The 26006-nt window shown below is 47.5% G+C and overlaps 1 protein-coding gene across 2 annotated transcripts in view; it reads left to right on the top strand.

Moving 5' to 3' along the window:
* Nucleotides 1-26006, top strand: part of HERC5 (HECT and RLD domain containing E3 ubiquitin protein ligase 5) — a 361249-nt gene that overhangs the window by 202757 nt on the left and 132486 nt on the right. For both annotated transcript variants that reach the window (XM_085635568.1, XM_085635578.1), the window contains exons 13-14: nt 17668-17822; nt 18058-18171. In XM_085635568.1, coding sequence (XP_085491694.1) covers nt 17668-17822; nt 18058-18171 — 269 coding nt within the window. The remainder of the gene's footprint in view (nt 1-17667; nt 17823-18057; nt 18172-26006) is intronic.

Genomic DNA, 26006 nt, shown 5'->3' with positions numbered 1-26006 from the left:
TAACAGAACCCCTTTGAGCACATTCCACTCACAAAATAGGGGGAATATTACACTAGTTGACATCTATAAGGCACTAACATGGTCTACACCGCACACGTTCACCAAACACTATTGTGTATATGTGTTAGCAAGGCAGCAAGCTAATGTAGGCCAGGCCGTACTCAATACACTGTTTCAGACAACTACAACAGCTACTAGTTAGCCACTGCTTTGGGAGCATACTGCTTTATAATCTATGCAAAGCATGTGATCTACAGCACACATGCCTCGAACTGATAATGTTACTTACCCAGTAAGCATCTGTTCTTAGCATGTAGAGCTGTAGATTCACATGCGCCCACCCGCCTTCCTGGTAACTTCTATCTGTTGTAGTTCTCACTTTATATACATACGCAAGGACATCTCTATTCTACACTCACTTACTCCGTTCTCACCCTATGTGGCGAAACAATCTAACAATGGAGTTGATGCCCATGCGCATTGTTAACAAAAGGAGGAGTCACCATACCTCGTGACTGGAAAGACTTCTTCGAAGAAAAACAACTTGTAAACATCCAGACCCAACACTAGATGGCATGGGTATGCAAAGCATTTGATTCTACAGCTCTACATGCCAAGAGTAGATGCTTACTGGGTAAGTAACATTATCCTTATTTCTCCTCTTTTTTTCCTCTTTCTATGTGAGGAAAATGCTTCGGGAATTTTTTTGTGTGAAGGAAGGTACCTGAACAAAAACAATCCTGCTTACTTGGCATGCACCCTTGCGCAAGAGTGCCTGCTTTGGCGTTAGGCAGCACACTCTGTGCCAGCGCTGGGAAAAGGCAGGAATGTACCATATTATGTTAAATACAAGGCCTTCCTGCCTTTTTCCTGTCACGCAGCACAGCATGGTGGCTGGCTGCACTGTGCTTCGTCACATATCAATAAAATGCCTCTCAGTGTTTGTGCCGCCTTCAAACATTATTAGGTCCCCACTGGAACCAATGTTGTAGCTCCTTGAACTTCAGAGACTTTCCCACAGTGACATATCACTCCAGCAGCCAGGAGGCACTGGAGATTTCTTTTTAAATCAACCCTGTTAAGCCATCACCCACTCGTAAATGCTAGAAGGGAACACTCTGCCAATTCCTCACCGCGAAATAGATCAGATCCTCTAAGCGTCACAACTCCCACCAGCTGCTCACAAGGTCAATTGGCCTACTTTGAACAGTAGCTGCCATTAGTGTTTACTTCAATGCAGCAGCCTCTACTGCGGCACCATCGTTTGCCACTTAACTTCAGCCCTTCCTACGATGCATCAAGACTTTGATACTGCCATTTCACATGCCGCCATCTCCTCCCCCACATATGTATTTTTATTTATAACGTTTTAAGACAAATACATGCCATAACTCAGAATTTCAATATCTGCAACAGCATTCAGGAATCTTATTTCTTTTGCAGCAACAAAATTCCATATATGCATCCTGCAGGACATTGAGTGGGCAGGAAAAATGTGTGAGGAACTTGATTATAATTGGAAATCTCCCACAATCAAATCCTCTGAAGGAGTTCAGTTCCAATCCAAATCTGTCTTCTGATTGTTCTTTTTAAGAGCATAAAAGCATAGAGTGGAGTAAAATGAAGAACATTGATTGAAATACAGTGTAACCCAATTCGGCTACACAAGAATCCAAGTCGACAACCAATTGAGGGTTAGTCAAATTTATTACAAATTCAAGAATAGTCAGAAATACACAAATCTTAGCATGAGAGTATTAAAGTACAAGGGAAACAGAAGCAATCTGAATCTCCAGGAAATGTTCGCTCAAAGCATGAAAGGAATGATAAGTTCTATGACGATTCTGCATGAAATGGGAAAGCAAAAGTTCAAGTACCACTGCGTTGACCCTTCTTCTTCGTATTCAAACTCTAAATGTGGCATTCCTAAATTAGCAATAGGCAGAGGATTTGCAAGAGAAAAGGTATCAGCGGGAAGAGACATTTTAAGAAGTCACTCCACCATCAGATGGGTCTGAAGAATGAAGCCACAAATAAGGAAAGAGAAACAAGATAGCACTCAGGTGCTCTCTGTCAAGATGGCAAGTGGGAATGGGGTGTCAGTCCCTTTCTACAATGCATCATATACTCAAAAGTCCTACTCTGCAAATATCCCATGATGTTTTTCTCACATGCACTCCACAATGGACTCAGCCACAAACTTTTAGATGACATCGACTCCTTTCACGGCCTTCTCCATGTATGCCCCTCCGTAGCATTTTGTCTTTGGTCGTCTCTCCTTCTCCCATGTGAAAACACCTCCTTCCACCTTATCTTCCTCAGGCCAGACAAACTGTAACTCCATCATTCTGCAACCTTGACTAATAGAACAATTTACTCTTCGCTAGCAAACGTTGCCCACCTCGAATGGAAACGTGAAACTAAAAGCATTCACTAATGAGGCCTATAAACAAATTGCATTGGTACAATTTCCAGCACAAATTATATGCATTAAATTTTAAGCTTTTCATTACAATGTACTATTTTCGTAGAACCATGTTACTTGATTCACTTTTCTCCTAGCATCTAATTTCTATCATAACTTTGGATAATATGTGAGTGCGTTCTACAGTGATTATAATGCACTCCTAACAGGTACCCCACATAGATATTACACTCCATCACCTCCTATAAATACTGCTGAAACTCTATAAATTCCAAAATAATCAGAAATCTGCTTTAACATGCTCATGAGAGTACAAGTACATTTCCGTTTTTTATAGTGAATCAGGATGAATGGGGTTCAATCAGAGCATGCAAAGAGTCCTGTATTTGAAAGTAAAGAACATAAAAATAAAATATTGCATGCTGTTGGGATTCTTTAGGATACTTAAACTGTTTAAAAAAAAGAAGCTGAATGTTGACAGGATAATGACTTAACAACAAATCTGAAGCCAAAATTCCAACTTGTCGTACCAGTTTCCATTTATTTGGAAATTGCTTCAAAATATGGACTACAGATATTTGAGGAGAGTCAGAGGAATTCAAAATTAGTTTAATGAAACGAATGTGGTCTGTCAGTTTCAATGTTAATGTATTCTTTGCCGTTTTTTTACCCAAACCCCACATTTTCCTTATCATCATCATCATCATATAACCATTATTCGATTTTTGAATAAAAAACATGAAAGTGTCCAGATTATAAACAAGTCTTAATCAACAGTAAGAATACATCATAAAATGCAATAGTACATAGTGCAGAAGATGAAATATTCAGTAAAAGTGTCCCTAAGGATGGTAGCAGCATAACAACAGCATACGTTTGGAAAAGCATTTTTGAAAGAGTACAGGTTAATGTGTGAAAAATTATCTCATGTTACAAAAGCAAAAGAAAACAAATAGGACCACAGACTAACAGGGGTTTTATTGTCTCTAACTCAAAACTCCTGATTAAAAACCATGTCACATAAAAACTTATTTTAGGCAATGGTAGATGCTGCACATATAAAAATGTGGGCCTCGCCTGTCTGAGGTTTATATACAATAGGAGCCCTATAAATTTGTAGCAAAGAGAATTGGAACTGGGGCAGATAAAGATAATGTGCAGGGTGTGGCAAACTGAGATGTTATCACAGAAGCCATTCAGGTAAATAGGACTTCTTATTCCAGACACCATTTTGAAACATCAACTGATAAAATATACCTAATCTGAAGTAAGTCAACAGCCAGTAATGGTGGTTATGCAGCTCCATATAAAGGTAAGGTTCAAAACCACTCACCGTCACCATAATATACTGGCACATTGACCTTGTGGTTAAAACAGAGTCCTCCCGCTCTGTTGCCACCCTGAGAGAGAAGGCCTGCTTCAACCAAGCAAGATTTCCTTTGACAATGTGACCGGGATCAACGAAGAGTTCTGGTCTCCCCATATTTTTAAGAGTGGACATGATATAATGTAGGCATTGAATATGTAGCATGTTATCCAGGCCCAAACAGTCACAAATAATTAGCCTATTTCGCCTTAACTCCTCCTGCAGCCAGACTGTGAACCAAAGTAAAAGTGAGGGGAATCATATAATGTCTGATATATATCTAATTCCCAACTCTTCATGAACAATATATGAGGGAATGCCCTGCGCTAGACTTAGAAGGCCCTTAAAAATATATGTTCGAGGCATATGAGCTGCAGATTACACACTGTGCATAGATCGCCATCTGGTGTTGGGCCCGGATGTTTGCAGTTGTTTTTCCTCTTGGAAAGTCTTTGGAAGTCACGAGGCCTGTGACTCCTCCTTTGGATCGTATTGCGCATGGGCTTTGGCTCCATCCTCAGATTGTTTTTTTCCGCCATCGGGTTCGGATGTGATCTTTGCGCTCCGGTTCCGAACAGTTTCCAGTTCTCCAATCGACGCGCAATCCTCACCCCTTTTCGCGGTATTGTTTTCGATCGCGATCTCCACACTTGACGCGGTTCTCATAGATCAAGACCTTTGATTCCAGTCGTCGACGACGGCCTTCGGGACTACCCAAGCTCCGGTCCTGGCTAATGGAAAGGACTCCCTTCAAGAAGTGCCCTCGATGTGGGTCCAAATTCCCCCACACCGACCTTCACGGAGTATGCAACCTCTGCCTCTCCCCTGAACACGAGGCTCGAGTCTGTCCGGAGTGCAAATCCTTCCGGTCCAAGAAAACCATTCAAGACCGAAGGGCACGAAGAACTATGGCACACTCGTCCACGGCGATCCCAGACGACATCTTCGGGGAAGGCGTCGACGCTCCAGAAGGACAACACACCGACGAGGGCCTCGTCAGCGCCTCCGAAGCCGACGATTCAGATGTGGAGGACATCACTCTGGCAAAGAGGGTCGTGAGTACCGAAATCCACCCCCCCACACCCTCGACGGCATCTAAAAAGGCTTCAGTCACGCCTACGCCTCCGAGCCTAGCCACAACCAAGAACACTGCTTCCCACACTGCAGCTTCGGGACCGATAAAGAAGCCTATTAAGCCTTCCGGCGGCTCGGGCTCGAGCCAGCCCACCGTTGGTGCCGAGAAACACTCCTCCGCACCGACGCCGAAAAAGAAAATGGCCTCATCTTTGGCACCGAGCTCCATACCGAAACACTCGGCGCCGAAAACCAGCACCAGCTCCTCGGTACCAACACCATCCCCGGAACCGAGCAAAAAACACAAGGCCACCGACACCCATATCTCGAAGCCGAAAATCATCTCGGAACCGAGTAACCAACCAGCCCTTTCCAAGCCGCATAGTTCGAAACAGCGGACTAGTGCAGACTCTAAAACAAAAATAACAACGGTCCCGATGCCTTCGGCGCCGACGGACAAGCCACTCTCTGAAGAACTTTTTACGCCTGATCCATTGCAAAAAACACTTGTCAAGGATCCAAAAACCGGACATTTGATGCTCAGCATTAAAAAGAGACAGCTGGACAAGCCTGCCCCAGCTCCACCTCCAAAGAGGAAAGACTTTGCTAACTCTCCTTTGAGAATACCTTCGCCACCTCCTCCACCCCTTCCACCTCCCCATCCTCCCCCTCCCCCCCACCTCATCATTCCCCCACACCCTCTCCAAATGGTGACAATGATGATGTCTATGATGACATAGGGGACGAACCCCATGACCAACATACAGGGGACCCCACTCCTACAGGCTCCCCAGATCCATGGGACGACTATAACATTCCTGACATTCCTAACGTCCCGCAGGATGATCTCTACCCTTTGAGACCATCCCCACCAGAAGACTCATTGGGGTTCAACCACCTACTCCAAAGGGCTGCACACTACCACGGTGTGGATCTCCATACCAACCCCGTGGAGGAGGACTTCCTCCTTGATACTTTCGACACCACACATAGGGCCACCTCCATATTGCCCATGCTCAAAGGAGTTATCAAACACGCGCCGGAGGTCTTTAAAGACCCAGTCAGAGCCAGGGTCATTAGCCCTCGCATAGACAAAAAATATAAAGCCACCCCTACAGATCCCTCCTACATCAGAGGGCCAGCACCACTGGATTCCCTAGTAGTGTCTACAGCACGAAAGCAAGGAAACTCCCAAGCATCAGGCGAGGCACCACCACCTGATAAAGAGTCAAAACTCTTGGACGTATCGGGCAAGCGCACTGCATCCCAAGCTGCCAACATATGGCGCATCACAAATACACAAGCGCTTCTGGCAAGAAATGACAGAGCACATTATGATGAACTAGAAGCCATAATGCAACACCTACCTGACAAATATAAAAATAGAGCCAATGAGTTAATTCAGGAGGGCAAAACCATCACCAATACCTCCATCCGCTGTGCCCTAGATGCAGCTGACACTGCCTCTAGGGCAATTAACACCAGTATCCTCCTCCGTCGACATGCCTGGCTAAGGATTTCAGGTTTCAAACCAGAGGTGCAAGCTTCCATCCTGAACCACCCTTTTGACCAGGAACATCTGTTCGGCCCAAAAGTAGATGAGGCCCTGGAAAAAATGAAGAAAGACACTGATACGGCGAAATCTATGGGAGCCTTACAATCGCACCCTCCCGGGCGCTCTTTTTGCCGCTCTTCCTTTCGAAGCACATCCAGAGGCTAATCCTCTGACACCGCTTCCACTTCCTATAAAGCCCCTACCCAATCCACCTTTACAAGGGGTTACCAGAGAGGCGGCTACAGGGGCAACAATAAAAAAGGAAGAGGCAAGACAAACACCTCCCGCTCTGCTTCCACCCCTACCCAATGACTTCCCTCCACTCCCCCCAGACCATCCCACTCCGGTCGGGGGCAGACTACAAAATTCCCTTCCTGTCTGGACTACTATCACCTCAGACAAATGGGTAATTCAAATAATTCGGTCAGGATACTGCCTCGAACTAACATCTATCCTCCCAAACATTCCACCAAAACAACGCCCAATGTCACGGGAACATTTAGCACTACTAAAGCAGGAGGTAATCTCCCTCCTACAAAGGGGTGCGATAGAACCAGTGCCTACCAATCAACAAAATATGGGAGTTTACTCCCTATATTTTCTCATAACAAAAAGGAACGACACTCTAAGGCCCATCCTAGACCTCAGACCCCTAAATCAATATATACACTCAGACCATTTCCACATGGTCACACTCCAGACTGTACTTCCACTGCTCTCCCAAAACGACTTCCTGGCCACGTTAGACCTCAAAGACGCCTACTTCCACATTCCTGTTCACAACGCTCACAGGAAGTTTCTCAAATTTGTGGTGGACCGCTAACACTACCAGTTCAAAGTGCTCCCCTTCGGAGTCACCACAGCACCACGGGTGTTTACCAAGTGCCTAGCGATAGTGGCAGCACACCTGCGACGGCAACACATTCATGTCTTCCCATACCTAGACGACTGGCTCATAAAAGCCAGCTCATACAACCAATGTGTACAACACACCCAAGCCACTATCCAATTACTTCACGACCTGGGCTTCACAATAATTCACATGAAGTCCCATCTGCAATCATCCCACGTAAAGCTATACCTCGGTGCCACCATAAACACCGCAAAAGTGCTAGCCTACCCCAGTCCGGCCAGGATAGCAAGCATTCACGCTCTCCGTGCCAAATTTCAGTCAGAACACTCTTCCAGCTCGAGTGTTCATGCAACTAATAGGAATGATGGCCTCTTGCATATTCATAGTACCCCATGCAAGACTCCAGATGCGTCCTCTCCAAGAGTGCTTAGCGCGCCAATGGAACCAGGCCCAGGGTCAATTAACAGATCTGGTGTTAGTAGACGGTCGGGCCCATCGCTCTCTGCAGTGGTGGACCACCACAAACCTTTCCAAAGGGCGACCGTTCCTGGACCCGGTTCCTCAGATAGTACTGACAGCAGACACATCGCTCTCCGGCTGGGGAGCTCACCTATTACATCTCACCATGCAGGGCAGTTGGACACCTCAACAAAAGTTACTCACATCAACTATCTGGAGTTACTAGCCATATTCTTAGCACTAAAAGCCTTTCAAACTCATGTCTCAGGCAAGGCCGTCTTAGTCCGCACCGACAACATGACAGCCATGTACTATATAAAGAAACAAGGTGGCACACACTCTCCGCAGCTCTCTCAGCTAGCACAGAGCATATGGAGATGGGCCATACCCCCAAAAATCTTTCTTCTAGCCCAACATGTCCCAGGAGTCCAAAACACTATGGCAGATCTGCTGAGCAGACAAACACAATAAATTCACGAATGGGAACTCCATCCACAAGTTCTTCACCCGTACTTTCAAATGTGGGGGCATCCACAGATAGACCTCTTCGCCACCCACGAAAACACCAAATGTCCAAGCTTCGCCGCCAGATATCCACACCCTTTGTCCAAAGGCAATGCGATATGGATGAATTGGTCAGGCAAATTTGCGTACATTTTTCCGCCTCTACCACTCATTCCACTAGTGGTACGCAAACTATAACAGCACTCCCTCACTCTCATACTAGTAGCTTGGGCCAGACAACCGTGGTACACCACACTGCTGCAACTATCTGTAGTACCGCACCAAAAGCTGCACCTCTCTCCACGCCTCTTAACCCAGAACCATGGAGACATCAGGCACCCGGACCCAGCTCAGCTCAACCTTGTGATCTGGCTCCTGAAATCCTAGAATTCGGTTATCTAAATCTTCCCCCTGACTGCATGAACGTCGTTAGAGAAGCTAGACGACCCACCACTAGAACTTGCTACGCAGCCAAGTGGAAACGTTTTGTGGTCTATTGTCACAACAATAACTTCAATCCCCTAGATGTGTCCATTCAACACATCATAGGCTATTTACTACACCTACAAAGATGCAATCTAGCCTACACGTCTATTAGACTGCACCTTGCAGCCATAGCAGCTTATCTACAAAACAGGCAACATCTATCACTCATTAGAGTACCTGCCATAAAAGCCTTCATGGAAGGCCTCAAAAGAATAATTCCCCCCAGAGTGCCACCGTCACCGGTGTGGAACCTAAACATCGTTCTCACCAGACTAATGGGGCCTCCCTTTGAACCTCTACACAAATGTGAACTTCAATCCCTAACATAGAAAACTTCCTTTCTTGTAGCCATCACTTCCCTCAGAAGGGTCAGTGAGATACAAGCCCTTACCATTCAAGAACCTTTTCTCCAAAAGCACCATAACAAGGTTGTTCTCCGTACTAATCCAAAATCCCTCCCTAAAGTCATTTCTCCCTTTCACCTAAACCAATCTGTGGAACTACCAGTTTTCTTCTCGCAACCACAGACCGTTGCAGAAAGAGCTCTCCACACATTAGATGTCAAACGAGCTTTGCTCTACTACATCGAGAGAACACAACCCTTTCGTAAGACCAAACAACTGTTTGTGTCTTTCTCACCACCACATAAAGGCAACCCCATCTCCAAATCAGGAATAGCTAGATGGATTGTCAAATGCATTCAGATTTGCTACCACAAAGCAAAACGACCGCTATCTGTTCCCCCTAAAGCCCACTCTACACGTAAGATAGGGGCTTCCATGGCATTTTTAGGGAACATTCCCTTAGATGATATGTGCAGAGTAGCTACATGGTCAACACCACACACTTTCACTAAACACTATTGTGTAGATGAGCAAACTAAGCAACAGGCTAGTGTGGGCCAGGCTGTACTCAAGACATTGTTTCAAACCTCTGCAACAGATACTGGTGGTCGCCGCTAAGGATGGGTACTGCTATATAATCTATGCACAGTGTGTAATCTGCAGCTCATATGCCTCGAACGGCAAATGCTACTTACCAGTATGCATCTGTTCTTGGCATGTAGAGCTGCAGATCTACACACGCCCACCCGCCTCCCCAGCTACCTTTATCTGTTCCAGTTTATCTTATTTAGATACAGCACACATGGGCATCTTCACTGCTTATTACTACGCTCCATCATTTCCCTGCTGGCGAAAAACAATCTGAGGATGGAGCCGAAGCCCATGCGCAGTATGATCCAAAGGAGGAGTCATATACCTTGTGACTTCCAAAGACTTTCCAAGAAGAAAAACAACCGCAAACATCCGGGCCCAACACCAGATGGCGATCTATGCACAGTGTGTAGATCTGCAGCTCTACATGCCAAGAACAGATGCATACTGGTAAGTAGCATTTGCCTTCCCGCTGCCTGAATCAGAGCAATAAAAGCATTGCCCCAGATTTCACATCCAAAGCTAGCTAAAGGGGTGCACTTATCTTTAAATACTCCTACTAATCTCTTAATTGGCTTTTGTCCCAATCAATGCGAAAAGTCTTTTAGGCTAAATATAGCCCTCTTGAATCTCATCATATTATCACTTATCAGGGGATGCCAACTAGGATGTTAATCAAGTAAAATGCCCAGGTAGGAATCATTTTCCACCCTGCTTATGTTCTGGCCACAAGCAGCAAATCTTTGGGCCCGATTCACAGAATGAACTTAAGACTAAATCCTAAACTTACTACTTTGTGGTATCCACAGAATGCACTTACTACTTTTGGTATTCACAGACTGCACTTACTACTTTTGGTATTCACAGGATGGATTTACGACTACTAACTTTACGTCCACACTCGGCCCGGAAATTCCGGCCCGGAGGCGGAGCTTCCAGCCCGGAGGCGGAGCTTCCGGGCCAGAGACGGGGGTTCCGGGCCGGAGGCGGAGCTTCCGGCCCGGAGGTGGTGATTCCGGCCGGTGGCGGAGATTTAGCCATGGCCGAAATCTCCGCCTCCGGCGCGGAAGCCCCGCCTCCGGCGCGGAAGCCCCGCCTCCGGGCCGGAAGCTCCGCTTCCGGGCTGGAATTTCCGGCCCGAGTGCGGATGTAAGGTTAGTAGTCGTAAATCCATTCTGTGAATACCAAAAGTAGTAAGTGCAGTCTGTGAATACCAAAAGCAGTAAGTGCATTCTGTGAATACCACAAAGTAGTAAGTTTAGGATTTAGTCTTAAGTTCATTCTGTGAATCGGGCCCTTTGTGTTTTAGTTTTCTTGCGGCCCACCCAACCTCAGGACATCAGGCCCATATTCAGATAAAACCCGCTCAAGACAATAAGGGCCTCATTATGATGTCGGTCGGAGTTGCCTCCGACCAACATCTCTGCAGTTGCGGAACCGACCGACCTCCAGTCGGCAGTCTCTAAACCGCAACTACGATGCAACCGCACATGGTGCGGTCGCAAACTCCAATTTCCCATGGGAGCTTGGGCGGTGGTGCGGGAATTACTGTAAATGCATTCACCCCAGTACAGAGATCTGGGCCTAAATCCATCTTTTTTTGCTCCTCATGCCATTCAAGTTTGCACCCAGCCATAGGCAAATCAGTCTTGCCACTGCACCCAATGGGAACAGTCCAATCTGAACTGCCAGGCCAGGTCCTCTCTGGACTGGAAACAAGCATCCTAGGACCGGTTTTGGGGTTTACCCCCTCATCAGCTAGGATAGCTTGACTGCAGTGGCTTGGAGAGCACGGGACCCACGTCTGGGCATACCCGTCCCAAATGCTCCCAATGCCATTCCAGTTTGAACCCAGCCATATGCAAATCAGTCTTCAGCCAGCACTTGGGGTGAGTATCTGAAAAGTTTCAGCACTCCATCAATCGTCTCCTTGTGTTTACTTTGTTCGCTGAAAGTTGGCAGGGTATGCCCAGACGTGGGTCCTTTGCTTACTTTGCCACTGGATTCAAGCTAGCCTGGCTGATGAGGGGAGTTACCCCGAAATGGGTCCCAGGATGCTTGTTTCCGGTTCAGGGAAGACCTGGCTCAGCAGTTCGGGCTGGACTGTTCCCATGAGGCACAGCGTCAAGGCTGATTTGCATATAGCTGGGTCTGAACTGAGGTGGCGAAGTGAGCTACAGAACGGTGATGGATTTAACCCAGATCTGTGACTAGGGGTGAGTGTCTTAAAAGTTTCGGCACTCCATCCATCATCTCCTCATTTTTGCTTTGTTTAACCTATATCTGGAGGCATCCATTTCCTGGAAAGCCCATGTACAGCATGCCCCTTTGAGCAGATTTGCTTACCTTACTGGTGTAAGGGTATGTTATGTTATGTTAAGTTAATTTAATTTACTCTTGTAAAGCGCGTGTACACCGACAGGTCTCTTAGCGCTTTGGAAAGAGGAGAAACCCAGTCAAAAGGTGGAAAAAGTCTCCAGGTACTGAAAGGACTTTAAGCCATATCTAATGCTTCTCTAAAGAGGAAAGTTTTTTGTTGTTTCCAGAAGGGGAGAAGTCTGGGTTCTTTCCGGAGAATAATGTGCAACTGATTCCAAAGTTGTGGCAGAAGGACCGAAAACGCTCTCCCTCCTTTGGATGTGGTGTGCCGGCCGGGTTCTGCTGAGCGCAGCACGCGCCCTGGCACATATTTTAGTAGGCGTTCTTTTATGTACCCTGGGGCTTGTCCGTATAGAGCTTTGTGGGTAATGCACAACCCCTTAAACTTTGCTCTCTGCTTAATGGGCAGCCAGTGCAGCTTGCTCAGCAAGAGAGTGGCATGAGTTCTTCTGGGCAGGCTAAAGATGAGCCTGGCTGCGTCATTCAACACTACCTGCAGTTTGTTAGTAAGTTTCTGGGGTAGCCCGACATAAAGCGCGTTGCCATAGTCAAGTCTCGAAACAATAGTTGCTGATACTATCGTTTTCCTTGACGAGACCGAAAGAAGAGGGACCAGTTTCCTCCGCTGTCTTAGAAGACCTATACATGTTCTGACCACAGAATTGACTTGATTGGTCATAGAGAGCTCAGAGTCGATCTTAATGCCCAGACTTTTCACAACGGGTGCTGGGTTAGGGGTGGCCCCCAGCTCCTGGGACCAAAACTGATCGTTCCAGGGGTTGTTTTTAGTTGAGATAGCTAGGACTTCAGTCTTGTTTGGATTGATTTTTAAGGAATTAGCAGTCATCCAGTTGACTGTAAACCTGAGTATGCTTAGGATGAGTTGGGTGTCATCCATGTAGTTGAATACTTGGCAGTTCATTTTGGCTAGCGCAGCCAACAGAGGCTGTAGGTATATATTAAAGAGGAGAGGGGACAGTGCGGAGCCTTGAGGGACCCGACATAAGATGTTGCACTTTTCCGATACCTGCTCGCCCAGTTGAATCCTCTGCGTTCGTCCTGATAGAATGGATTCCAACCATTTATGGACCTGCCCCCGAATGCCCAAGTCCGCCAGCCAGGTCAATAATTTTGTGTGGCAGACCGTATCGAACGCCGCTGACAGGTCTAATAAAATCAGGGCGCTCGATTCTTTGTTGTCAGCCTTAATCCTGAGTTCATCCAGAACTGATAACATAACCAGCTCCGTACTATGATGGGCTCTGAAACCTGTCTGGTGGGATTGGAGAAGCTTGTGTTCCTCCAGGAATGCCGAAATGGTCTTCAAGATGTGTTTCTCCACAACCTTCGCCAGGAAAGGGAGCTAGGAGATAGGCCTATAATTCTTTAATACGGTCCTGTCTGCCCCTGGTTTTTTTAATAGAGGAGTACCTCTAGCCTCCTTCAGGTTTACGGGGACCTGGCCAGTTGCCAAGGAATTATTCAGGAGGGTGAGAATCTGACTTTCCAAGAGGCAGTGCCATCCTGAAGATCCGTGGCGGGCATGGGTCGGCAGGAGAGCCTGACTTGGTGCCATTTGCCAGGACTATTAAAGACCTTGAGTCTAGTTGAGGGAAGCTAGTGAGAAGATGACCGGTGAGGGGTAGGGGTGTGGACAATTCCAGGGAGCTCATGGTGATGCGTGTGTTTTCAATTTCTAGAAGGATGTCTGCTACTTTCTGGAGGAAAAAAGACTGTAGGACGTTACAGTCAGTTGGTGCTACTGCGAAGTTTGCATCGGACGTTTTGCTGAGTTCTTTCAAGATCTTGAAAGTCTCCTTTTGTACATTTGGCGCGTTGGTGATTCACGCTGCATAGTACTCAGCTTTCTTAGCTATGATGTATTTTTTATAAAGTGTGAGTAGAGATTTATAGGTTCTTAGTTCAGCGGGGTCATAAGCTTTCCGCAAACCGTCTTTCGGCTTGACGGAGGCTTTGTTTCCTTTCCCTCAGTTGCTCGTTAAACCAGGGGCCCCCCTTGCCTTTATATCTACTTCTTTCGCTACCTTCTGGAACTACCTGATCAATAGCAGTTTGTAGGGTGTTAGTGAAAGTTTCGCTTTCTAAGTCAATGTTACCTTCCTCAAATTTGGGTGAGGGTAGCCTCTGTAGTGTATTCGCACTTTTCTCCACTCAAGAGGAGTATGTGAAAGTGGGCTATCCATTGGCCCCCAGCATGAGATCAACGAATGGTCCGACCAGGTGCAGGGCCGAATATCCATTAGCCTATCCCGAGGGTTAGAGGACCAGACCAGGTCTAAAGTGTGCCCTTTAATGTGGGTTGGGCGATCCACCAATTGATGGAGCCCCAGGGAGGACATTGCCATGTCAAGCTGTTTGGAATGCGGCTCTCGTGGGGTTTTTTCCCAATGATGGTTAAAGTCTCCAACCACCACGAGTCGCTGGTACCGTGTACTAAGATCAGACACGATCTCAGCGAAGTAGTTGTTGAACCCAGGGGTTGCCTCTGGGGGGCGGTAGACTACCAGGAGAAGGAGGCAAGAGGCTTTAAAGGAGATTTTATCTCCTAGCATATCTGTGTTATGTACGCTCTCTGCTACTATCTTGGTGGCCATGATCCTGGTGTTGAAAAGGATCGCCACTCCCCCTCCTCTCCTGTTATCTTGCCTATTGTGCCAGAGGGCATCAAAGTCACCTGGGAGGGCAGCGATGATATCCGGGACAGATGTGTCGCCCAACCAAGTTTCCGCGAGTGCCAGTATATCAATATCCCCCTCCTGGAGAATCGTGAAGATCTCCAGATGATATTTCTGTAGAGATCTCGCATTTAAAACTGCTATTTTTAAGCCAGGAGGGTGCCCCGGCCTGATGCTATTACGAGGTGCTGGTCTCAAGCTAGTATGGCTAACTGTCCCATTGTGCCTCAGAATGTTTTCGGTTCTCAATTTGACTATGGCATTGTTATTAAGTGCATGGTTACCTGTGGCTAGGGATTGCGGTTCTAAAGCAGAATATCTCCTCTTTGGACCAGGGGTTCTGGCCCCTGGCCCCTACCGGACGGGCGCAGACTGGCTTGCCTTAGACGCGCGTCCGCCGCGCGTTCGCTCCAGCGTCGCAGTTAAGGCTAACCCCTTCCGCCCAGCATCCAATCGGCTCTTCTGTGCAGCAGGCACTGGACCGCGTTTAGGAAAGAAGAAGTGCTCTAAAAATGGGTGTGTGGCGGAAAAGATTGTGGCCGAAGGTGAGACCAATAAAATTCTCCCCGCGCTACCGTTACCCCAAGTACAATTGGTATTTCAAACAGGATGTATGTCACTTAAAAACAATTGTCTCCATTTAGAAAACCACGGGACTAAAATTCAATATCGTTACAACAAACAAATGATGGACGGAATGCTGACAATGCATACATTCTCCCCCAGTCAAGAGATCTGGGTTAAATCCATCGTTCTTTTGCCCACTACACCACCCCAGTTTAGACATGGCCATATGCAAATCAGTCTTGACCCTGTGCCTCATGGGAACAGTCCAGCCCGAACTGCCAAGCCATGTCTTCCCTGGACCGGAATCAAGCATCCTAGGACCGGTTTCTGGCTATCAGCCGTCATCAGCCAGGATAGCTTGACTCCAGTGGCGTAGTGAGCACGGGTCCCACGTCTGGGAATACCCATCCCACTTAGGGCGAAAAGCGTTAAAACAAACAAATGATGGACGGAATGCTGACAATGCATACATTCTCCCCCAGTCAAGAGATCTGGGTTAAAGCCATCATTCTTTTGCCCACTACACCACCCCAGTTCAGACATGGCCATATGCAAATCAGTCTTGACCCTGTGCCTCATGGGAACAGTCCAGCCCGAACTGCCAAGCCATGTCTTCCCTGGACCGGAATCAAGTATCCTAGGACCGGTTTCTGGCTATCAGCCGTCATCAGCCAGGATAGCTTGACTCCAGTGGCGTAGTGAGCACGGGTCCCACGTCTGGGAATACCCATCCCACTTAGGGCGAAAAGCGTTACAACAAACAAATGATGGACGGAATGCTGACAATGCATACATTCTCCCCCAGTCAAGAGATCTGGGTTAAATCCATCGTTCTTTTGCCCACTACACCACCCCAGTTCAGACATGGCCATATGCAAATCAGTCTTGACCCTGTGCCTCATGGGAACAGTCCAGCCCGAACTGCCAAGCCATGTCTTCCCTGGACCGGAATCAAGCATCCTAGGACCGGTTTCTGGCTATCAGCTGTCATCAGCCAGGATAGCTTGACTCCAGTGGCGTAGTGAGCACGGGTCCCACGTCTGGGAATACCCATCCCACTTAGGGCGAAAAGCGTTACAACAAACAAATGATGGACGGAATGCTGACAATGCATACATTCTCCCCCAGTCAAGAGATCTGGGTTAAATCCATCGTTCTTTTGCCCACTACACCACCCCAGTTCAGACATGGCCATATGCCCGAAACCGGTCCTAGGATGCTTGTTTCCAGTCCAGGGAGGACCTGGCTTGGCAGTTCGGGCTGGACTGTTCCCATGGGGCACAGGGTCAAGACTGATTTGCATATGGCTGGGTTCAAACTGGAATGGCATGGTGAGCAAAAAAACGATGGATTTAGGCCCATATCTCTGAACTGGGGTGAATGTATGACATTGTTCTGCATTCTGTCCATCAATTGTTGTTTTTGCATTTGTCACCCCGAGTGGGAAGGGTATGCTCAGACGTGAGTCCCTTGCTCTCCATGCCACTGGAATCAGGCTACCCTGGCTGACGTGGGCTGAAAGCCCGAAACCGGTCCTAGGATGCTTGTTTCCAGTCCAGGAAGGACCTGGCTTGGCAGTTCGGGCTGGACTGTTCCCATGGGGCACAGGGTCAAGACTGATTTGCATATGGCTGGGTTCAAACTGGAATGGCATGGTGAGCAAAAAAACGATGGATTTAGGCCCAGATCTCTGTACTGGGGTGAATGTATGACATTGTTTTGCATTCTGTCCATCAATTGTTGTTTTTGCATTTGTCACCCTGAGTGGGAAGGGTATGCTCAGACGTGAGTCCCTTGCTCTCCATGCCACTGGAATCAGGCTACCCTGGCTGACGAGGGCTGAAAGCCCAAAACCGGTCCTAGGATGCTTGTTTCCAGTCCAGGGAGGACCTGGCTTGGCAGTTCGGGCTGGACTGTTCCCATGGGGCACAGGGTCAAGACTGATTTGCATATGGCTGGGTTCAAACTGGAATGGCATGGTGAGCAAAAAAACGATGGATTTAGGCCCAGATCTCTGTACTGGGGTGAATGTATGACATTGTTCTGCATTCTGTCCATCAATTGTTGTTTTTGCAAAATTCAATATCGGCAAAATAATAGCACCTTTCCCCCCAAGTGCAATCAGTGGTTTCGCAATTCCCAAAAAGCAGTTGTCACAGTTAAAAACCAGAGAGCAAGTTTATGAATTCATTTTTAAATGCAGATCTTTAATTTTCACTCGTAAATGGAGACATCTGGGTACCTACAATATGAACTAGAATCCTTGTGTTGACGAAAAATTCAGATATAAACTGTGTTTACTATATTGTATCTGACAGCACCATTTTCGTAAGAACATATAAATAATCTACTTTATATCTTTCCCTAGAGAAATTGTGGTCTTCTTTGTCAGCTTCCTCCTTGAGTAAACATGTCGTCATGCTTAAAAAGGTTATTGTGAACCCACTAAAGAGTACATATATGATCTTCCAGGATTATGAGATCGTTATCCTGATTTTAGAAATGCTGAAGAAATTGTACAAGGTAAGTGTATTCGTTTTTCTACCACAACATTGAGTTTTTAATATTGACCTGCCAAAATGTCATAAACAAAATATTTAATCTTCAGTGTCAAGAAGGTAAGTATATATAAAAAGTATAGATTTACTATTCTTAACACCACATCTACATACCTTGAAGATATATGCAAGTGACTTTAATAATCAGGTTACATCATAACCAGAAACACATTTTTAAAATATGTTTCTGCTTGATGTAGGTGAATATGAAGGCTAACATCGGGCTGCCAGTCGAGGAATTCTACATCCATGAATTCTGCCACAATCAAAATTTATGTGATGATGTGCGTCTATGGCACAGGTTGAAACAAGAAGTATGTATCCTTTTTTCTAATGTTTCTTGACTTGAGAATTGAGATTGACCGTTTACATAGGTGTTATTGACAGTGGAATAGTTTGCAGAGGCACGCTCACAAAGGCAACATGTGTTTGTGCACTGCATTAGTACAAATGTCTTCCTCCGCAAACCTTTCACAGTAAACAAAGAGCCTCTTTGGATGCACATTAAGAGTTCAGTGAGGAAAGCCCTGGCGTTGTACATTACCACAGCTTCCCTGCTCCATCCCTTGCGCCATCTCAGGGTGGCTCAGTTGCCTAGAAGGTGTACCCCAAGTCCTAATCCAAGCGAGCAAAATGGTGCCTACCCCTCCACCCATATGAAAGACACATATATTTGCAGAACAGAGGTCCCCTCTCACCCCCAGGCCCTTGGGACACTGCACCTGCTACACTATTATTAGCTAAGATCATGGGGTGAAGCAGGTAAGTGCGTATAACACGTGGGTTGAAAGGTCTGTATACATTTCTGCTCTGCTGTGGCGTAGCGCTTTTTAGCGCTACTGCTCTTTATTGATTTAAAGTGGGCGTTCAATTTAGAGATCAAAAAGCATTGGCAAAGCCAAGAGGTCTTATGTTGATAGCCATCCTTTTAACAATGGCAATTCTTGTTTTGAACTGTCTTGGTTTTTGCAAAACGTTATTGTCGGGGAAGCTACTAGGCCCTCCTCAATCTAAAAACATTGAGTAAAGGAGGAATATTTTTGGGTCCAAAACGGCACACATTTTCATAGTAGTTTCTGGCACTAAAGAGAACAACTTTGTGGATGTGCTCCTTGTGAAAGGGACACAAAAATAAAGAAAAAGTGATGGATGGTATGCTTGAAGTAATTTCATCTACCGGCAGAGGTGGCTCCTCCGCTAAGGCAGAGAAGTGTAACCTCACTGCTCTAAATGAATAATAAAATGATAACGTATTGTTATTATCATTTTATTTTTCCTATTGAAGTCAGTTGCTCTTGGGGCGGAGTTGGCCAGAGCAGGGAGAGGAGTGGTTTGCACTCCTTAAGTGAGCATGACTTCTTGGCCGTCCCTTTCGGGCCTACTGAACAGTCCTGCAAATTTTGCATCTTCCCCACCAGGCTGCATTACACAGCCTGATAAGGAACATGCAAAGACTCCCAGTCCCCATCTGAGTGCCAAACCACGGCACTCAGACCAATCACATTAGAGCATTGTGATTGGCTGTGGGGAGCCTGGGAGCCCAGTTGCTTTCTGCTGCTCCCTGCTGCCGGTGGAGACAGGAAGAAGAAGACGGAAGAGAGGTGGAGGCCGGCCGACCAAGGTAAGTGTTCTTTTTTATTTCCTTCCTGCCTACCCCCCAAAAACCCTAAACCCCACCACTCCTGATCGGTAGCAGCTGCTACTGTCCAAAGGAAATTACTTAGGTCTGCATCCCAGTCCATCGTTCTTTTGCTCATCCACAGAAGCAACTCAAGACTGGTTTCATCCTAGTTAGGCCTCATCCATCAGTTATAGCTTGGTTCCAGTGACACGGTGTGCACTGGACACACATCTGGGAATACCCTAGCTGGATGGAAAGCTTGAATTATTCTTAGCCAGTGGTAATGACTCGGGCCGCATCCCAGTCCATTGCTCTTTTGCACACCATGCCACCTCAGTTTGGACCAGTTACATGCAAATCACTCTTGACACTGCTTTAATGGGAACATTTCAGCTCAAACTGCCAAACCAGGTCCTCTCTGAATCATAATACATGCAGCCCAGGACAGGTTTCACCTTAGTTTAGGCTCATCAGCCACGTACAGCTTGGTTCCAGTGACACAGTGTACACAGGATCCACATCTGAGCATACCCATCCCGCTTAGGACGGCTCACAAAAGTATTAAAAGAAATGATGGATCGAATGCTAGAATTCATCTCAACCACTGGTAATTACTTGGGCCGCATCCCAGTCCATCGTTCTTTTGACCACCATGCCTCCTCAGTTTGGACCCAGCTGTAGAAAAACCAGTGTTCGAGGCATATGAGCTGCAGATTACACACTTTGCATAGATCGCCATCTGGTGTTGACCCCGGATGTTTGCAGTTTGTTTTTCCTCGTGGAAAGTCTTTGGAAGTCACGAGGTTGGTGACTCCTCCCTTGGTTCGTATTGCGCATGGGCTTCGGCTCCATCCTCAGATTGTTTTTTTACGCCATCGGGCTCGGATGTAATACTTCGCGCTCCGGTTCCGAACATTCCAGTTCGACGATCGAAGCAAAATCCTCGCTCTCCGCGGTATTGTTTAGATACTAATCTCCTCAATCACCTTCTTCTTCGACGCACCTTCGATTCCAGTCATCGACGGCGGCCTTCGGGCCTCTCCAGGCTCCGGTCCCGGCTGATGGAAAGAACTCCATTCAAGAAGTGCCCTCGATGTGGGTCCAAATTCCCCCACACCGATCTTCATGAGGTGTGCAACCTCTGCCTCTCCCCTGAACACCAGGCTCGAGACTGTCCCGCCTGCAAGTCTTTTAGATCCAAAAAGACTATTCGAGACTGAAGGGCCAGACGAAAAATGGCGCACTCCTCGACCTCCGTTCCAGTCGACATCTTCGGGGACGACGTCGAAGCTCCGGGACACCAGCACACCGAAGAGGACCTCGTCAGTGCTTCCGAAACTGACGACTTGGATGTGGAGGACATCACCCCGGCGCAGAGGGTCGTGAGTAAAATACCCCCTCCCACACCCGCGCCGACACCCAAAAAGGCTTCGGTCACGCCTTCGCCTTCGGGCCTAGGCAAGACCAAAGACACTGCTTCGAACACCCCACCTTCGGGCCCGTTGACGAAGCTAAGTAAGCCTTCCGGCGGCTCGGGCTCGAGCCAGCCTGCCAGCGAAGCCGAAAAACACCCTTCAGCGCCGAAGAAAAGATCGGCCTCTACCTCGACACCGAGCTCCACACCAAAGCCCTCGGTGTCGAAACCCAGCCTCTCGGTGCCGACCAAACATCATAAGGCCCTCGGCACCGACACTCCCACGCCGAAGCCTGTTTCGGCACCGAACAAAAAAATCGGAGGTTCCCAAAAAGCGCGGCACAGAAAAGCCTAAGAAGCCGTCAGCCCCGAAAACGTCGGCGCCGACCGAACAACCAGTGTCGCAAGAACTTTTTACACCGGATCCTTTGCAAAAGACACTTACCAAGGATCCAAAAACTGGACATTTGGCACTGTCTTCTAAAAAGAGACATTTGGACAAACCAGCTCCACCTCCACCTCCAAAGAGGAAGGACTGTGCAACCTCCCCTTTCAGAGTGCCTTCCCCGCCTCCTCCACCCTCTCCACCTCCACCCCCTCCACCTTCTCCACCCCTGCCTCATCGCTGTCCGACCCCGTCTCCAGACCATGATGATCAGGGGGACCCATACAACGACCCAGCAGATGTGCCACAAGACCCCACCCCTACAGGATCCCCAAACCCCTGGGATGAATATAATAATCCAGACATTCCAGATGTCCCACAAGATGACCTATATCCATCCAGGCCATCGCCACCGGAAGACTCACTAGGTTTTCACCACCTACTTCAGAGGGCGGCACATTATCACGGGGTAGAGCTACACACTGAACCAGTAGAGGAAGATTTCCTCCTAGACACCTTTGATACAGCACATAGCTATACTACTTATGCTCAAAGGGGTAATAAAACATGCGCCAGAGGTTTTTAAAGACCCAGTCAGGGCTAGGGTCCTAAACCCATGCATAGAAAAAAAGTATAAAGCTGCCCCTACTGATCCTGCCTACATCAAAGGGCCAGCGCCACTGGATTCCCTAGTGGTATCCACCGCAAGAAAAAGATCAAATTCCCAGGCGTCAGGCGAAGCACCACCACCTGACAAGGAATCAAAGCTCCTGGACGCATCAGGAAATCACACTGCGTCACAGGCAGCTAATATATGGCGTATCGCCAACACTCAAGCGCTATTGGCCAGATACGACAGAGCGCATTATGATGAACTAGAAACCATCATGCACCATCTCCCAGAAAAATATAAAAATAGGGCCAATGAACTAATCCAAGAGGGTAAGACCATAACCAATACCTCTATACGCTGTGCCTTAGACGCAGCAGACACAGCTTCCAGGGCCATTAACACCAGTGTCCTACTCCGTCGACACGCTTGGCTGAGAGTGTCCGGCTTTAAACCCGAGGTACAAGCCTCCATATGAAACCATCCGTTTGATCAGGAACATTTATTCGGCCCAAAGATAGATGAGGCCCTCGAGAAGATGAAAAAAGATACAGATACGGCGAAATCCATGGGAGCCCTACAGTCACACCCTCCTAGACGCTCCTTTCGCCGCTCTTCCTTTCGGGGCACGGGCAGAGGCTACTCCTCAGATAGCGCATCCACATCTTACAAATCTCCTCCTCAGTCCACCTTCATAAAAGGTTATCAAAGAGGCGGATATAGAGGAAATAACAATAAAGGCAGAGGCAAAACAAATACTGCCCGCTCTGCCACACCGCCTACCCAATGACTTTCCCCTGCTCCCCCCAGACCATCCCACTCCGGTCGGGGGCAGACTACAAAATTTCCTTCACGTCTGGGAGTCCATCACATCAGACAAGTGGGTGACCCAAATTATTCGTTCAGGGTACTGCCTGGAACTCATATCTACCCCCCCAACATTCCACCCAGGCAACGCCCAATGTCACAAGAACATTCCACGTTACTAAAGCAGGAGGTGATCTCCCTCCTACAAAAACACGCAATAGAACAGGTCCCCCACAATCAGCAAAATGTAGGGGTCTACTCCCTATATTTTCTGATACCAAAAAGAGACGAGACTCTACGACCTATCTTAGATCTCCGACCTCTAAACACATACATACATTCGGACCATTTTCACATGGTAACACTTCAGCAGGTACTTCCGCTCCTCTCCCAGAACGACTTTCTCACCACACTGGACTTGAAAGACGCGTACTTTCACATTCCGGTACACCATGCCCACAGAAAGTACCTCAGATTCGTAGTGGACGGGCAACACTACCAGTTCAAGGTGCTCCTATTCGGGGTCACAACAGCACCACGGGTATTTACCAAGTGCCTAGCGGTAGTGGCGGCACACCTCAGAAGACAGCACATTCACGTCTTCCCGTATCTGGACGACTGGCTGATAAAAGCCGCGTCCTACAACCAATGTGTACACCACACCGCCACTACAATCCAGCTAATTCACTAACTGGGCTTCACAGTGAACCACCAAAAGTCCCAGCTAACACCATCCCACATAAAGCAATACCTCGGTGCCACCATAGACACCTCAAAAGCCATTGCCTACCCCAATCCGGAAAGGATCGCAAGCATTCAAGCTTTGCGTCAAAAATTCATACTTCAACACTCCCTCCCAGCAAGAGTGTTCTTGCAACTGATAGGGATGATGGCCTCTTGCATTTTTATAGTGCCTCATGCAAGACTCCAGATGCGTCCACTCCAAGAGTGCTTAGCGCGCCAACGGAACCAGGCCCAGGGGCAACTGACAGATCTGGTGTTGGTAGACGGTCGCACCCATCGCTCTCTGTAGTGGTGGAACACCACAATTCTTTCCAGAGGTCGACCGTTCCTGGACCCAGTTCCACAAATAATCCTGACAACAGACGCATCGCTCTCCGGCTGGGGAGCTCATCTAGTACACCTCACAGTGCAGGGCACATGGACGCCGCAACAAAAGTTACTCCACATCAATCATCTGGAGCTACTGGCAATCTTTCGAGCCCTAAAATCCTTTCACACACAGATTTTAGGCAAGGCAGTCCTTATCCGCACGGGCAACATGACCGCCATGTACTACATCCAAAAACAAGGTGGCACACAATATCCCCAGCTCTCTCAACTGGCACAGAGCATATGGAGATGGGCAATTCCACACAAAATCTTTCTCCTAGCCCAACATGTCCCAGGAGTCCAGAACACCATGGCAGATCTGCTCAGCAGACAGACGCAGCAGATCCACGAGTGGGAATTTCACCCGCAAGTTCTTCACCCGTTCTTTCAAATGTGGGGGCATCCACAAATAGACCTATTCACCACCCACGAAAACAAAAAATGCCCAAGCTTTGCCGCCAGATACCCACACCCATTGTCCAAAGGCAATCCGATATGGATGAACTGGTCAGGCAAATTTGCATACGCCTTTCCACCTCTCCCACTAATTCCATTAGTGGTGCGAAAGCTACAACAGCACTCCCTCACACTCATTCTAGTAGCTCCAACATGGGCCAGACAACCATGGTACACCACGTTGCTGGAACTCTCAGTAGTGCCACACCAAAAATTACATCTCTCACCATGCCTCCTAACCCAGAACCATGGAGAGATCAGACACCCGGACCCAGCTCAGCTCAACCTTGCGATCTGGCTCCTGAAATCCTAAAGTTTGGATACCTTAACCTTCCCCCCGACTGTATGAATGTTATCAGAGAAGCTAGACGTCCTACCACTAGAGCCTGCTACGCTGCCAAGTGGAAAAGATTTGTTGTTTACTGCCATAACAACACAATCAACCCTCTAGACGCATCCATACAGCACATCATATGCTACTTACTACACCTACAAAGATGTAACCTAGCATATACATCCAATCGGCTACACCTCGCAGCAATTGCCGCTTACTTACAAAACAGACAGCACCTATCACTTTTCAGAGTGCCTGCCATTAAAGCCTTTATGGAAGGCTTAAAACGAATAATTCCCCCCAGAGTGCCACCCTCACCAGTGTGGAACTTAAATATAGTGCTCACAAGGCTAATGGGACCACCTTTTGAACCCTTGCATAAATGCGAACTGCAATTCCTCACATGAAAAACAGCTTTCCTTGTAGCCATCACCTCCCTTAGAAGGGTAAGTGAAATACAAGCACTTACTATACAAGAACCTTTTCTCCAAATGCACCCGAACAAGGTTCTCCTACGTACCAACCCAAGATTCCTACCCAAAGTCATCTCACCTTTTCATCTAAACCAATCGGTAGAATTACCGTTTTTTTTCTCGCAATCTCAAACTGTTGCAGAAAGGGCTCTACACACACTGGATGTTAAAAGGGACTTGCTTTACTATATCCAGAGAACACAACCTTTCAGAAAGACAAAGCAATTGTTTGACTCTTTCTCTCCACCTCATAAAGGCAACCCCATCTCTAAATCAGGGATAGCTAGGTGGATTGTAAAATGCATACAGATTTGCTACCACAAAGCAAAACGCACGCTATCTGTTCCCCCTAAAGCCCACTCTACAAGAAAGATAGGGGCTTCTATGGCTTTTCTAGGGAACATCCCATTAGATGATATCTGCAAGGCAGCTACATGGTCAACACCGCACACTTTCACTAAAAATTACTGTGTAGATGTGCAAACCAAGCAACAAGGTAGTGTGGGCCAGGCTGTACTAAAAACACTATTCCAAACCACTGCAACAGATACCGGTGGTCGCCGCTAGGGTTGGGAACTGCTATGTTCGAGGCATGTGGGCTGCTGAATTCATATCTTTGCATAGATCGCCGCCTAGTGTTGGGTCCGGATGATTGCACATTGTTGTTCTGGAAGAGTCTTCGAAGTATCCTGAGATGGGTGACTCCTCCCCTGGACCACAGTGCGCATGGGCATCCTCTCCTTCCCCAGATTGTTTTTTTCCGCCATTGGGTTCGGATGCAACTATCTCAGCTCAACTTCGGAATACTTAGTTTTAGGCCAAAAGGCCTATAGTTTTTGTCGGTACAGTTACCGTTCGGTGTCGACTACTAGTTCTAGTGCTCCACACCCTCTTCCAACTTCCGGACCGAATTGGTCCAAACTTCGACGCTCGATC

Source organism: Triturus cristatus, chromosome 2_1 (genome assembly GCF_964204655.1).
Source record: "Triturus cristatus chromosome 2_1, aTriCri1.1, whole genome shotgun sequence".
Taxonomy (NCBI): Eukaryota; Metazoa; Chordata; class Amphibia; order Caudata; family Salamandridae; genus Triturus; species Triturus cristatus.
The sequence above is the reverse complement of the archived record's forward strand: the minus strand, read 5'-3'. Positions and strand labels throughout refer to the sequence as shown.